This window comes from Rhinolophus ferrumequinum, chromosome 6 (assembly GCF_004115265.2).
Source record: "Rhinolophus ferrumequinum isolate MPI-CBG mRhiFer1 chromosome 6, mRhiFer1_v1.p, whole genome shotgun sequence".
Taxonomy (NCBI): Eukaryota; Metazoa; Chordata; class Mammalia; order Chiroptera; family Rhinolophidae; genus Rhinolophus; species Rhinolophus ferrumequinum.
In genome coordinates, this window is record NC_046289.1 from 63,483,969 (window position 1) to 63,497,819 (window position 13,851).

The following is a 13,851-nucleotide window of genomic DNA, read 5'->3' on the forward strand; positions in this document are numbered from 1 at the left end:
ACCCTGGTCAAGAGGCAAGGTCACCTCACTTCCCCTTCGTCTTCTGGCACCAAACAATCGGTGTCCCCTCCCACATCCTCTTGTACAGTGAATGGCGTCTGGTCTGGCTTTAGGGCCAAGCATGCCTTCGCCACTTTGCCTCCTCAGCCAACAGTTGCTCAGCACCCCTAGGACAGGGCTGGGGAGCCTAGTCTGGTAGAGGGGGGTACTGAACCCCCTCTTACAGAATGGAGAGCTGTTCGCTATTGGGGTGTGGACACTGTGCTCGGAGGGTGACCGCTGGGCAGGTGACCAGCCTTCCAAAAGCTCCTCCCGGCTCCTCAGCAGCCTGTCCTCATGCCGATGTGCTCACACAGCAGCGTTTCTCCTGTGTCAAAAAGGCCTCCCTGGCCGCCGTGGCCCCAGATACGGTATCTGCATCTGCTCTTTCCTCTCTACCCAACTTCCGACCCACTGCATGCCAGGCACTCCTCCCATGCCACGCAGCTAATCTGCAGTCACCACTGTTCCTGTGAGTCACTGCACTCTATCCTTTCTTCCTGGTACAAGCTGCTTCCTTTCTAGAACTCCAGTGACTTTTGTTCCAGTTCTTCAAGGCAGCTGAGCTAACCAGTTTGTCAGTTACGTACTTGCAGCTCTCCTGAAATACTTTCTCTCTCCTTCTTTGTCCTGGGCCTGTTGCTTTGTGGCAGGAAGTCTCTTTTTGCCCATTTGGTGATCCCCTTGGCATGTGGTGTTTCTCTTCTCCAGCTCATACAGCTGAACTTAACCTTCGGGGTACACAGTACCCAACATTATAACCAAGGCTGGTAAAAAATGTCATAGCTTTTGCAAATTTTACGATATTTTTTGGAACTATTTTTAAAGGCCCATGGATATATTTAGTTTACCAGACATTGCTGAGGGCCTAGTGACTCAAGACGCAGCTGTATTTGGTCATATAAATAAATAAATAAAGAGCCGAGAGCTCACTGGCAATGCCAAGCATGATGGGATGTCCTGCCATCCTTGAGCGTTAGGCCCTCTGAGCAGGCCAGCATGGCCTGGGTCTAGAGAGACACAGAATACTGCTCTGTACGGACACCAGGAATAACGGAGGCCCTTGTGTAGATGGGGGGTGGGGGGCAGGGGGCAGTCAACTTGCTGAGCTTACTTCTAGCAAAAAAAGCTTGTCTTTATTTTTTCTTCCTGAGAATAGTATCTGGCTTGTTCCTTTTCATAAAGGATCATGTTTAAAGTAGAGACATTTGCAGCCCGAGCTTCTTAGTGCCAGCGTGCTCCTGGGGCAGCACCAGGCTGGGCAGGGGGCCAGGAAATGTTCTTGGGCAGATGAGATGTAGCACTCAGCACAGCGGCCTTCGGTGCCACCCGCTTTACGCCATCTGCAGTTTTATGGCCACTTGTGAACTTGGTGCTTAAATGGATAAGGAGTCACCTGAATTTTCTTCTTTGCTGTGTTTATGTTTCTTAAAAGTGCTCTTGGATTTTGGTATATTAATCTTTATTTCTTTTGATCCAGTTTTCCTCTTGCAAGTCAACCCTTACTGAGGGTCTGTAGTGTTGCAGAAGCTCTACCGTTTGCATGACATGTTATTTTGTCTGACCCGGTCACTAGCTGCACGAGTTGGGCACTGTCTTCATTTCTCATGCGAGGGAACTACCCCTCAGAAAGGTCAAGTAACTTGCCCGAGGCTTCACGGCCTATACGTTGTGCAAAATACAGATTCAAACCCCAGTTGGTCTGACTCCTTGGCCCAGAAAGCACTTACCTGAAATTCAGAGTGGACAGCATCTATTGCTCCTTACTATGTATGTCCTTGCTTTCTGCATTAATCTGTCATTCTGTTTATTCCGCAAAATTCTCCATCCACAGAAACCTTACAAAATGTAGAGGTTTATTGAGCTAACATCTTGAAAACCTGAAAAGGCTATGTTTTCAGATGTCACCTAGGACATGTCAGATCTGAGTTGGGGTGTAGAGTGTGTCTATTTATAGAACACCGTAACTAGGCAGAATTCATGGCCCATCCAGGAATAAAACAAGTGCACCATTAATGTCCTGCCAGTCCTACAGTAATCAAACTCAAGGTGTCAGAACGATGACATTTTAATAATATGAAAAATGCCACTCTTATCAAATAGCTTGTGAAATGTAATGATTTCCCGGCTTTACACACACACACACACACACACACACACACACACACACACATATACATACATATATATGTGTGTGTGTGTGTGTGTGTATATATATATATATATATATATATATATATATATATATATATATATGATGCCAGTCAGGGTTCTTTTCATGACTCTTTAGAGTAAGCTATTGGGGAAAAGCCAAAAAGAGAGTTTAGAAAATATAATTTTGTTGTACTCAGCTGTAACAAAATAGCCAAATTAAAGATACTAGGCTCTCACAAAGCCCAAATGAAAGTATTTTATGGGATAAGTTAACAAAGGATAATTGGGGCTAGTTCACTTTCGGACCTCACTCTTTATAAATACATTGCCCAAGAATAGGAAAGGTTCCCACCCACTTGGAGATCTTTGCTCAACAAAAAAATGTGTCAACATTTGAGGAAGGAGCAACTAAAAATGAGAAGGAAAAGGAGAGGTCAGTGATTTTCGGGGTTCACTGTAGTTCTGTGGAATTTAGTTTCATATTCAAAACGTGTGCTCTTCTTAGTCGTGTGTAATGTGCAGAGCCTAGCTTTCCGGTCTGTCTTCACTGTCAATTCCTTCTGTGGAGAAGTTAGACATTTTGAAATTCACCAGATGGACCCAGGCTAAGGTGTGTGCCCGTCATTCTACAGTTCGTAATGACGATCCCTTTAATGCTGAGTCCGCCATGGGGCTTTTAAAAATAGCTCAGTCAGCAGCCCCAAGCTGCTGTGGATGTGTGTGTCAGTGCTTGAGCCCATGTAGGGAAGCCTGTCTCTTTGAAGATTGACCTCAAATGACTGAGTGGGCCCCCTCAAGTGCCATTTAAGCTGTTCAGAATCACATGTGCTGTCAGTACCAGCTGTGATTTCAACAGGATAGCAAACCCCTTCTCAAGTGGGAACCTATCAGCTGCTTTTCTCTGCCTCTCACAATCTTACACTCTTACTATCCCGTTGGTTCATCTTTTGGGTCTTTAGTTTATGAACTTCTTATATCATGATAAACCCACTTGAAAAATGTGTTGATCCCCTGACGTTGAGTGCTGTATGTAAGTTTCTAGCAGGGCCTACAAAGACGCGGGTCTCCAACAGATTTTGTTAAGCTTGCAGAGAAGGTTGCACAGCGTAGAACCATGTTTTCCCAGCTTGACTTCTCCCAAACTGCTCCCCAGTATCCAGATTCCATGAGTATTTCCATTCCTACTGACCATGAACACTGGAAGCTTCTAGCACTCGCTGCTGGGGGTTGCCCTGCAAGCGATATCATTCCAAGAACATGCTTCTCTTGGATATATATACACATTTGTCACTGGACACGATAAATGAGGTTGTGACAGTGTATTTGTGAACTGTAAGTTCATGTTCGTTTAATGGGAGGACATCTCTTTCTGCTTGTTGAGTGACTAGCCCAGAGAAAAATGGACATTTTGATCCATTTGATTTACCCCTAGTCATCCCCCTTGCACAAATTGGGGCTTTTCCAGTTTTATATACAGAAAAGGGTGAATTGGACAAGGTAAGAATGTCCAAAAACCCCCTTCACTTGTGAATGTCCTTCACTTGTGAATGAAGCACTTGGGTCCCCGATTCATCATATTCCTATGCAAATATGTAGTGTTTATTAATTATTCCATAAGGACTAAATAGCTGCGAGCCTTCTCTGGCATCGCTACCCCTCCAGCTGTTGGTCTTTGACTTGAGTCAATGACAAGTAACATTTTTACTCCTCTTTCTAGTGGACAGAATGCATTCAAATCCATGACCTCTTGATTCTCCCTGTGAATAACGACCCTGTGAGGTAAGGGTTGCAATTTCCAATTTACAAATGAGCGAGCTGAGGAGGTGGATTAGACCCCTCTCCTGGAGCTGCTCAGTGAGTGGGCCGTGGTGGCAGGGCCTGACCCTGGCCTTCCAAGGCTGCTTCTCGTCCTGCCTCCCTCCTCTCCTCTTTCTCCCCCATCTTCTCCTTCCTATTGCTCTTCTCAATTAGTTTTCTCTCATTATCAAGAACAAAACATCTCACACTGTTTTCACCTCCTTCCACAGGGACCATTGCCTGGCCTGGCCCTCCATTCAGCGTTTTTTTGGAGAGACACATTTGACACAGAAGGGCTTTTGTTGACTGGGGACTTCAGCTCTCCTGGCTGTGCCCTCTGTTTATCCAGAGTCCTTAGAAAATTATAAGGTGCTGTCCGGCCAGATGATTGCAGTCTTTCCCCATATTTTTTCTGGGGTTCATAGTGTTGCATGTCGTAATATATCATAGTGTTGCATAGTGTTTTTGTCGGGGGGAGAGTAAGTGACCTTCCAAAGCTTCCCTGTGAGCTAAGAACTATCAGAAGCCAAACCTCCCAAGGTTTCCACGCTGTTGTTTTCTGTAGGACATAGTTCATTTTGAATTCCAGATTTTCAGCAGCTTTAGTGAGCTTTTAAATTCACACCCACAGAAAGTCATTAATTCGATAAACAGGAATGAGGCAGTTGAATGCTACTGCCAGCTCTGCATCTCCTAACTAGCTGTGTCACCTTGAGTAAGTCATATGTATTTCCTGGAACCAGAAAGTCAATTAAATATAGGGGGTCCTGTCCAGATTTAACAGTCTATGATTCTGAGTATTATCATGTGCCTTGTAGCTTGTTAAACTTCTTAGAGGCAGGGCCCACCCACGGATCTGGTTATTGTCTCAGGGAAGGGCAGGGAGGTGGGGTGGCCAGGCACAGGCAGCAGAACAGGAGACTGCCACAAAACAGGCCAATGGAACTTCCTGGAAGTGGAGATGGAGGCTGAGAACAGCCTGTAGCATGAGCAGGTCACCTAAGGATCATGACTCAGGTGGTACTAGGCAGGTGGGAAGAGGAGGGAGTTGAAGCCTGGCACCAAAACTGCCCCAGTTATGCCAGGGCCCTAGAGGCCTGGTGTCCAAAGGTGGCCCGTTAGCCAGCAGCTCCAGTCATCAGCCATTGAACCCCATATGTGGGCTGAGGTCAGGGAGCAGGTGCCAAGCACGGGGTAGAGAGCTGTAGCAGGTGAACATCAGCTGCAATGTAGCCCAGATGAAGCAGGCCCTGGGTACCAGGCAGTGTTCAGGAACAGGGTGCCAATCCTAGGGGGCCAGGGGCTGGGTGGGGAGTCAGGCTTCTCTGAGCAGGGGCCTGGAAGCTCTGAAGTACCACACCAGTAGGTGGTAAGGGGATCTTAGAGAACATAACAGGGGCCTGGCAGCTGCCCCAGGCCTGAGCTTGGGGTGGGAGGTTCGGGGGTCAGTAAAAAGCCTTTGTGAGTGGGAGACTAAGCAGCTATGGGACTTCTTGCTTCCGTTGGGGTTGGCTCCAGAGTGGGACAGGTCTGGGCATGGAAGGGAGTGGTATGCACAGGCCGAGACCAAGGAAATGACTGAAAATGGCTAGTGAGCAGCTGGTTCTCGACGGAACATAGCAGGCCCTCCACGTCCTTCAGGGCTGGGCAGGGTCCTCCCCCAGCCCCATCCAGACCAAGTCAGGCATCACTATCCGAGGCCAAGAGATTATTTAATACTCATCTTACCGCTTATTCATCACATCCTCAGGAATATAGTTAAAGCCCATCACTCTAAATAAAGGATTCCCAAACTTTGGGTTTCCCTAGTGAGCTCAAAGAATCGTGTGAATATTGTAGGTTATTTTAATTTGAAAAATAAGTAAATAACAGGTTTACTAGTGACAGAAAGGTTTAGAATAATCTCTCCCAATCTATGCTCGTAGCAATAGCCAGGCAGCACAACGTGTGCTTATGTAAAAATGACCTTTATAGGGATGGAAAAGTTAGCATTGTCTGGTCCGAGCATGCCAGCATTTGCATTGTGCACTTATTTTAGTGTTCAACTCATAGTGAAATGTTTTTGGCTGTGCCCAGTGTGTATCCATACACAGAGGCCCTTGGCTGAACCATGGGGTGTGTCTGCTTACCCCCTTTATTTAATTTCCATTCTTCCACAAGATTACAGTAGAAGTCTGTTTTCTTTAATAGGATTTTCCGTAGCTACATAGTCATTTTTTCTTTGTAATCACTGCTCTGTTTTCCATCCTTTCTTATTTTAGTTATTTTCCTGACTTCTAAATTAGTCTGTAGAATTCTAGATACACAAAGAGAACTTTTGTAACGAACATTTCTTAACGTCCTGAAGTTGGAAATCAGTGAGAGAGTGGAAATGTAAGGAAGAGGGTGACACGAGCCAAACAGGATTGCCCACCTCTCGGGTAACAGAGGAAGCCCTGAGGCTTCCCCCTCGTGTATTGCTGGTCCCTCTGCCAGAGGGAGCTTCTGCCATCCAGCCCGGTCCCAGGCAGCTGGTCTAGTGTAGAAGTGATTTTAGTGCCACCTGTAGAGATCTCGGGGTCTACACTGTCCACGGAAAGGTTATGGGAATTCTCGTCTCACTGCTCACTGGGCACACCTTTCCGTACAGATCAGCCATTTCCTTCGGCTCTAGTTTCATTTCCTGGTGCTCCCAGGCACCAGCCTCGGTGACACTCTCTTTAGTTCTTCTGGTTAGTAACCAGAAGTGAGATCTTTCCCACCCAACCTATCCTGCCCACTTTCTACGTAAAAACACAGGACAGCCCCTCAGAGGCACAAGAACTAGGGCCAGAGAACTTCCCCAAGTCAGTCACCCTTCCTCAGAGATGCTTTTTAAGATGGGGTCCCATGGGAAATCCTCTTTGCAGGCAGACCTCACCCCCACCCTGTCTCCAGGCAAGCATCATCAGCCCACCTGGAAAGCAGGGAGCTCACGGCATTATTCCTGCCTCCCTATTCTCCCGACCCATCATTAGCCTAGTATTAGGATAGCAGGGTCGTTCTAAATCCTCCATCTGCTCCTAGGTCCCACCGAGCAGTCTAAGTGCAGCCCACCTTCTAAGCCTGCACTGCAGCCTCACACACAGCACTGCCCCAAGTATGGCCCACAGCATGTTACCTTACGCCTCCATCCGTGCTTTTCCCTCCCAGGCTGCCACATCCCTCCCTTCAAGGCCCAACTCAGATGTCACCTCTTCCCTGGATCTGTCCTCCCACAGCCCACACTGCCACATTCCACCTCCCAAGGTCTTTATGGCTCCTCCTCCTCCTGGCCCTTAATGGGGTTTTCTCTGCTCACCTTCCCTGGTCTCATTCACACGCGTGGCTCTGGCCACCACCTCTCCTGCAGCTCTCAAACCCGTCAGCCAGGCCAGCTTCACCCAAGCTCTGGTCGTTCATTCCAGCCACCCTAAGACAGTTCCCCTTAGGGGTCGCTCAAGTATCTGACATTCTACACGTGCAGAACCAGGCTTGTAATTTCCCCTCTCCTCTCCCACAGATCCTTGCCCTCCTCCTGTCCCGAGGACCACGGCTCTGTATGGGTGCCTGTTGTGTGTTGTGATGCTTGTAAGATGCCATCTTGTTTATCCTTCTGGTGCACTTCTAAATGGCATGTCCTCACTGACATATGCTCCCTCAGGTACACGCCTACATCATCAGCCACCTGAAGAAGGAGATGCCAAGTGTATTTGGAAAGGAAAACAAGAAGAGAGAGCTTATCAGCAGGTTGCCGGAAATCTACATTCAGCTGCAGCGAGAATACCAGATTTCTGCAGGGGACTTCCCAGAGGTCAAGGCCATGCAGGTACGGGCGCCCATGACAACGTCATGCGCAGGGGATGGAGAGGCACTGCCACCTTGTCCGGCTGGTTCCTGGGTACACATGTGGGTTTCATGGCTTAGAATGGAGGAGAATGCAGCAAATTCATCTTCCTAATGGTGATCCGTGATAATACGCTCCTGTGAATTAAGAAGTTGCCTGCCTCCTGAAACATTTAAAACAAGAGGGGACATATTTCAAGTCACTTAAGCTCACATGAAAAAATCATATGTGCAACCCTCTCAGGCTGTGTTCAAGGTTGTTTTGACACTGAGGTGACGCCTGTTTTTTGGAATCCTAGAACCTTAAGGGAATTAGCGCTGGGAGCAACCTTGGAGGTCACTGCCCGGCACTGTGGGACTGTGTGCTCAGGCAGCGCTGCTGCGGCAGGCTTGGGGTCCCAGTCAGAGGCCATGGGGCTCTGTGGACACAGCTAGACGTCGCTGGACACAGTGAGACATGCTCACTAAAGATTTTGCTTAAAGGTCAGCATTGGGCAGCCTTAGGCCTGATTTCAGGGTCTCCCAGTGTTGTGTCCGGGCAGCTCCAGATAAGCCTGAGTGGATGGATGCTGCCTTGAGCCGCCCTGGCCTGACCAGTGTGTCCACCACCCCGCCGTGGTGTTAGATGAGCATATAATTGCTAACTATATCCTTCCGAGCGAGGCAGACGGTCCTTGCACTGGATAAGAAGATGGTCCTCACCATCTGACTGACCAGACTGACCATCTTCTCCAGTGCAAGAACCTGTCTGCACTAGAGGCCACAGTCCTGTCTGTAAGACAAGCAGCACACACTCAGATACCTGCAGCCACCAGCCAATGACGTGAACAAGTGAGGCAGGCCAGGCAAAGAGAAATTGTGTCACCTTCTCTGACTACCTCTTATTTTCTCACATAGAGATGTGGGTTCCTCTACCAGAAGGAGATGAATTCTACAAGTGCAGTGAGAACTTGTGGGGGGTCCACGGTGGGGGCAGATTGGAGAACAAGCCCCACCTCAGTGAAAAGGCCCAGTCCTGCCCGGTGCTCGCTTCCCTGTGGGAATACGGGCCTGGATGGTTCACAAGAAGCTGGAAATCTGGATTTGTATGTGAAGTCCCCTGGTTTTCCATTTTTGGCTCAAATTCTCAAAAGAATACTAATGAGCCAAACAGAGCATGCCTGCATGCTGTCTGCACCCTGGAGACCCCCAGTTGCCATCTCCCGCCCTGAGCCTCAGAGAACGAGCACTGAAATGAGAATGCAGTTAAAAATATGCAGCTGGAAGGCTGGGCCTGTGAGCTGCCTGTCTGCCTGCCTGCCTCAGGAGAAGATCGGAGGAGGAAAAGGGAGGAGGGAAGGTTGAGCAGTGGAGGCAAAGATCAACAGGTGGCAGGAGGGGAAGCTTTGATCCTCAGGGTTTTCCTAAAAATGTAAACTTTATATAAGGACATACTAAAAGAGGAGTGGGTTACACTTACTGTTGTGATGGCAGGGCTCAAGGTGAGTGCGTCTGGTATATATGACCTGGTCAAATATGACGTAGCTAGCTTCAGAATAAATACGGAAACATCTGTTTTCTTCCATAATTGAAGCAGGTGTTCCTGTGCTCAGAGAATGAATTGGGTTCTTTCTCGGGTCACAAGATGGCTATTTTGAGGGGCCTTTTGGAGCATCTTCCTGAGCAGGTTCCACTTTCACACCTTTAGGATGTGCCCTGCACCCTGTGACCAAACTGAAGGGCAACTGTTCCCTTGCATCCTTCGGAAATTTGTGAAGGGAAATTGGTTTCTTGCCCGAAATGAAAGCTGTGCACACTATGACCTAATGGGGCTTCCGGGGCTCGTTAGCCAGTGAGGCTACTGCAGTGTCCCCCCCACAAGAACATGCTGCTCCCAAGACCCGAGGCACTACTGAGCCCATCAGGGGGCTGCGGCAAGCCTCCCTTTCAGGGCCTCCCAATGAACCCCCATAACGTAGGGATCAGACTAGCCAGAGCCACTGATGACCATGTTAGCCTGGGCCTGGCCAGGTTAGAGGACGCCCAGGCCTCTCAGAGCTGGGCAGAAGCGCAGTCCTGGGGAAGAAAACGGGGAAGCCGTGTGCCCCTTCACCTCAGGTCTCAGGAGCAAGCACAGCCCATTTCACCGGACAGTATAGGAAGAGCCCGAACCTTCAATGAAAACCCTGTGGTTCAGGCCCCACACCAAGTGCCTTAGTCCTTCATTGGACACTTGAGAACCCAAGGATTGGGAGCGTGGGATCCCACCTGACAGGTGCCCTGTTCACCTGTATTCATTTATTCTTTCACCCAAGAAATTTTAACGAAGCTTACTGTGGTCAGGCACTGTTCTAGGCCCCAGAATAAATCAATGGACAAAAATGAAACATGGCAAAAATAAAAATCCTTGTCCCTATGGGGTGTACATTGTGGATTACGGTCTTTGCCACTATGCTATGTCTGGCAGTGAAGCTTTTGGCAGCAAAGGCTGTTGTTGGGACATGTGTTCCTGGTTACAATGCGAGTGCTATTGTGCTTCAGTGTAATGAATGCATTTAGTAGCTGTTATTTCGGGGCTGTCTCCCTCATGAGGCCGGTGACCCCTGTCTCGTCCACTACCGTACCCACAGCTCCTGGGAAGTGGCAGGTGCTCAATGAATATGTGTGGAATGAGTTCCTCCGTAAGTTAGTGTATGTTTATGTTGACAAAAGAAAGTTCAAACCTATGGAAAAAAATGTTTGTAAGAGTTTATTTGAGCCAAAACACTGAGGACCAGCCCAAAAGCAAAATCTCAAAGGACTGAGAAAATGCTCCGGCGAATGGCAGGTTTGCAGTTCTTGATTAGAATCAAAGGAGAAAACATAAGGAAGGTTCCGTGAAATCCATTGGTGGTAGATTAAAGAGGTGGGAGAAAGCAACGTGGGGAAATCTCTAGGATTGGATAAAAAGTAAAATGGAGAGACAGAGACTTCTTTCACATTGGTGGGGACAGGATAGTTAACATCTCACATTTACAGCAAATAAAGATAGTATGGTTATGCCTCCTCCACAGGGTCTGGGAAAGATAACTGGTGGCATCCTAAGGCTATGTTACCTCAGATGCCAAAAAACAATGGACAGGGCTCAATTAAGGCAAAGAGGAACCTTTTATTAAGGAACCTGTAGGCCTGGAATGTGACGACCCACGACCTGCTCAGTTAGGAATTTGTGGTCAGACTATCCAGAGTGGTTACTCTCAGTCACTGAGCTTGTCAGGCCTGCCAAGTAGCCCCTTGAATTTGTCAGGTTTGCTACATAGCCCCTCTTTTCTGTTCACATTTATATTGTCACAGGCTCTAGGATAGTGAGGATCTCAGGCCCTAACCCAGCCCGACTTTCACCGGGCTTAGAGACCAGCCGTTTCCAGAGCAAGCCCCTGGAAGCTGAAAGAGGCTTGCCCCTTGGGAAGCCGGCTGGGCCTCAATCACACCACCCCAGGAAACAAGGCAGGACTAGCGCCTGTAAGGTACGCTTACAGTCACCTGATGCTTTAGGCTAGTTTGCTGTCACCCAGGAAGCTTTGGGGTCAGAGCCTCTGTCATCCCTGAGTCTGTTGAACGTCAGACATCTTCTCCAACACAGGTAGTAAACCTCACATCTACTGTGTCTGGGACAGGGGTGGCGGCATAAACTTGGCAATGACCTTATTATGACCTTTGCATATCCGAGGGTCATTCGGAGAGTTCACCGATGCAATCTCTCAGTCTCTGTTCGCCCTGTGCTCTCATGGACCAAGCTGGTCCAGCTGACTCTTAGCTGTAACAATGAGCTGAGTGTATTTTGAAGGCTTTTGCACAGTGCTGGGAGAGGCCCATGACCTGCTGGTGAAGCTGCCTGCCCCGTACCCTTTCAGGAGGGAATCTCACTTACCACACTGATGTGTCCAGTACTGGAAAACGAGGAGAACACTAGCACGGCCACCTCTGTCCCTAACTCAGTTCTCGTCCAAGGAGCATTTGGCCCCCACAGCTGATGAGTTGGCAGCCTTTCAACAGCAGAGGGCAGCAGCGCCATCCCCATCTGCTCATATCCCTCTGAGGATTCTAAAACTACTGGTGAATGTTGGGAGCGAATGGGCAAGGGATAGGCCGTATGGACAGTGGGCTGGGAACTGACCTTTGTGTGTTGGGAGGGAGCACTTCCAGGATCCCAGGCTTGGTGGCTTTGATGGATACAACCGTTGATGGGTGAATCTTTAAATTCCCCAGGGTATATTCATCCCATTAAAAAGATATCTGTCTGGGAGCTACCCTGGTGGAAGGCAGGGATGGCAGTGATTGAATTTGTACCCCATACTTCATGGTCAATCCCGGGGGGCATGGGAGTGTAGGGTTTATTTCCTATGTGCCCATGAGGGCGGGAATGGCGGCTGCAGCTGCTTCCTGTCCACCCCTGCAAATCTGTGGCATTTCCCCTTGCCAGCTTTCCAGAGGTTTACAGTCTGAATGCAGGTCTCCTGGATTCAGAGGGTGGAAAGTTTGGGCGGGCACCACCCTTCATTTTTCTGCTTGGCCAGACACAGGGTCTCTGTGTGTGCTCAGAACTCAGGCTCATTCATGAGGAAATGGGGTAGGTGTTTGTGCACCAGGGGAATCCAGACTTGTTTACCCCAGCACGCAGATTTTTGTGTAGGCTGCCTGCTCTCCTCCTCCTGGCATTTCTCGTCTCAGTCCCCTTGGCTGACTGAGATGTTGGTAGCAGGAGGTCAAATTGTTAGCAGCATTATTTGGTGCTGATGTTAGGGTGGGATGCAGGTGACCGTGGTCTGTCAATAAGGATGGAGGACGCGCCAACCGGAATGGGTTTTAGAAACCAGGCCTGCACCGCCCTGCTGCTCTAAGCTGAGTGCAGACTGAACACTGGCTATCGGCCCAGCCCAAGGAGGTTTGGCAGCTGCAGAGTTCGCTACTGAAAAGAGGTGCTGCTGTAGAGATATGTTAGGCTGCTTGGCTTTCAGCTCTGTCCCCTCCACCATCTAAAGCTCAGGGCTTCACTTCTAAATAATAGCCTAGAATGTCTGCCCTGCCGGTACACCCTACAGACCACAGTTTTGATTCTCCATTGGAAACAACCTAAATATCCAACTGCGTAGGACAGGGTGAATGACGAATGACCCATCCATAAATACAGTATTAGGTAGCTACCGTGTTTCCCTGAAAATAAGACCTAGCAGGACAATCAGCTCTAATGCGTCTTTTGGAGCAAAAATTAATATAAGACCAGGTATAATATAATATAATATAATATAATATAATATAATATAATATAATATAATATAATATAATACCAGGTCTTATTTTACTATAATATGAGACCAGGTATAATATAATATAACGTAACATAACAAAACATAACATAACATAACATAACATAACATAACATAACATAATACTGGGTCTTATTTTACTATAAGACCCAGTATAATATAATATAATATAATATAATATAATATAATATAATATAATACTGGGTCTTATATTAATTTTTGCTCCAAAAGACGCATTAGAGCTGATTGTCCAGCTAGGTCTTATTTTTGGGGAAACACAGTATTAGGAGTGAAGTTGTATATGAAGATGATTCCTAGGTTCAGAGCAAGCCTGGCTTAGTGTGGAAGGACCCCCCTAGAAGAGAACAGTTCTACAAAGATGGGGAAGTGGGGTTTTTTGTTTTTTGTTTTTGTTTTTTTTTGGTCTTGGAGGTGTTTTTTTTTTTTTTGGTTTTTGTTTTAGCTCCTGAGATCAAGGAAATCTCTGTCTAAACCCTAGCTGAACACAAACCAAGGAACAGAAATTTTAGTAAATATAGTCTTTGCAAAAAATAGTTGGGAAAGTCACTAAAAACAAAAAAATAATAATATACAAAAATTAATATGGAAAGGTATAATGCATTACTTCTTTAAAATGTAGGCTAAACAGTGGGGTCGTAGTTCAGTTAGAGTGTATATGTGTGTGTGTGTGTGATTATAAAAATGGCTAGAAATGAACACCCCAAAATATTAG

The 13,851-nt window shown here is 47.5% G+C and overlaps 1 protein-coding gene across 1 annotated transcript in view; it reads left to right on the plus strand.

Moving 5' to 3' along the window:
• The window catches only part of EHD4 (EH domain containing 4), a 72,097-nt gene that overhangs the window by 52,682 nt on the left and 5,564 nt on the right, over window positions 1–13,851 (plus strand). The window contains exon 5 of the mRNA XM_033108330.1: window positions 7,652–7,816. Within this exon, the coding sequence (XP_032964221.1) occupies window positions 7,652–7,816 (165 nt within the window). The remainder of the gene's footprint in view (window positions 1–7,651; window positions 7,817–13,851) is intronic.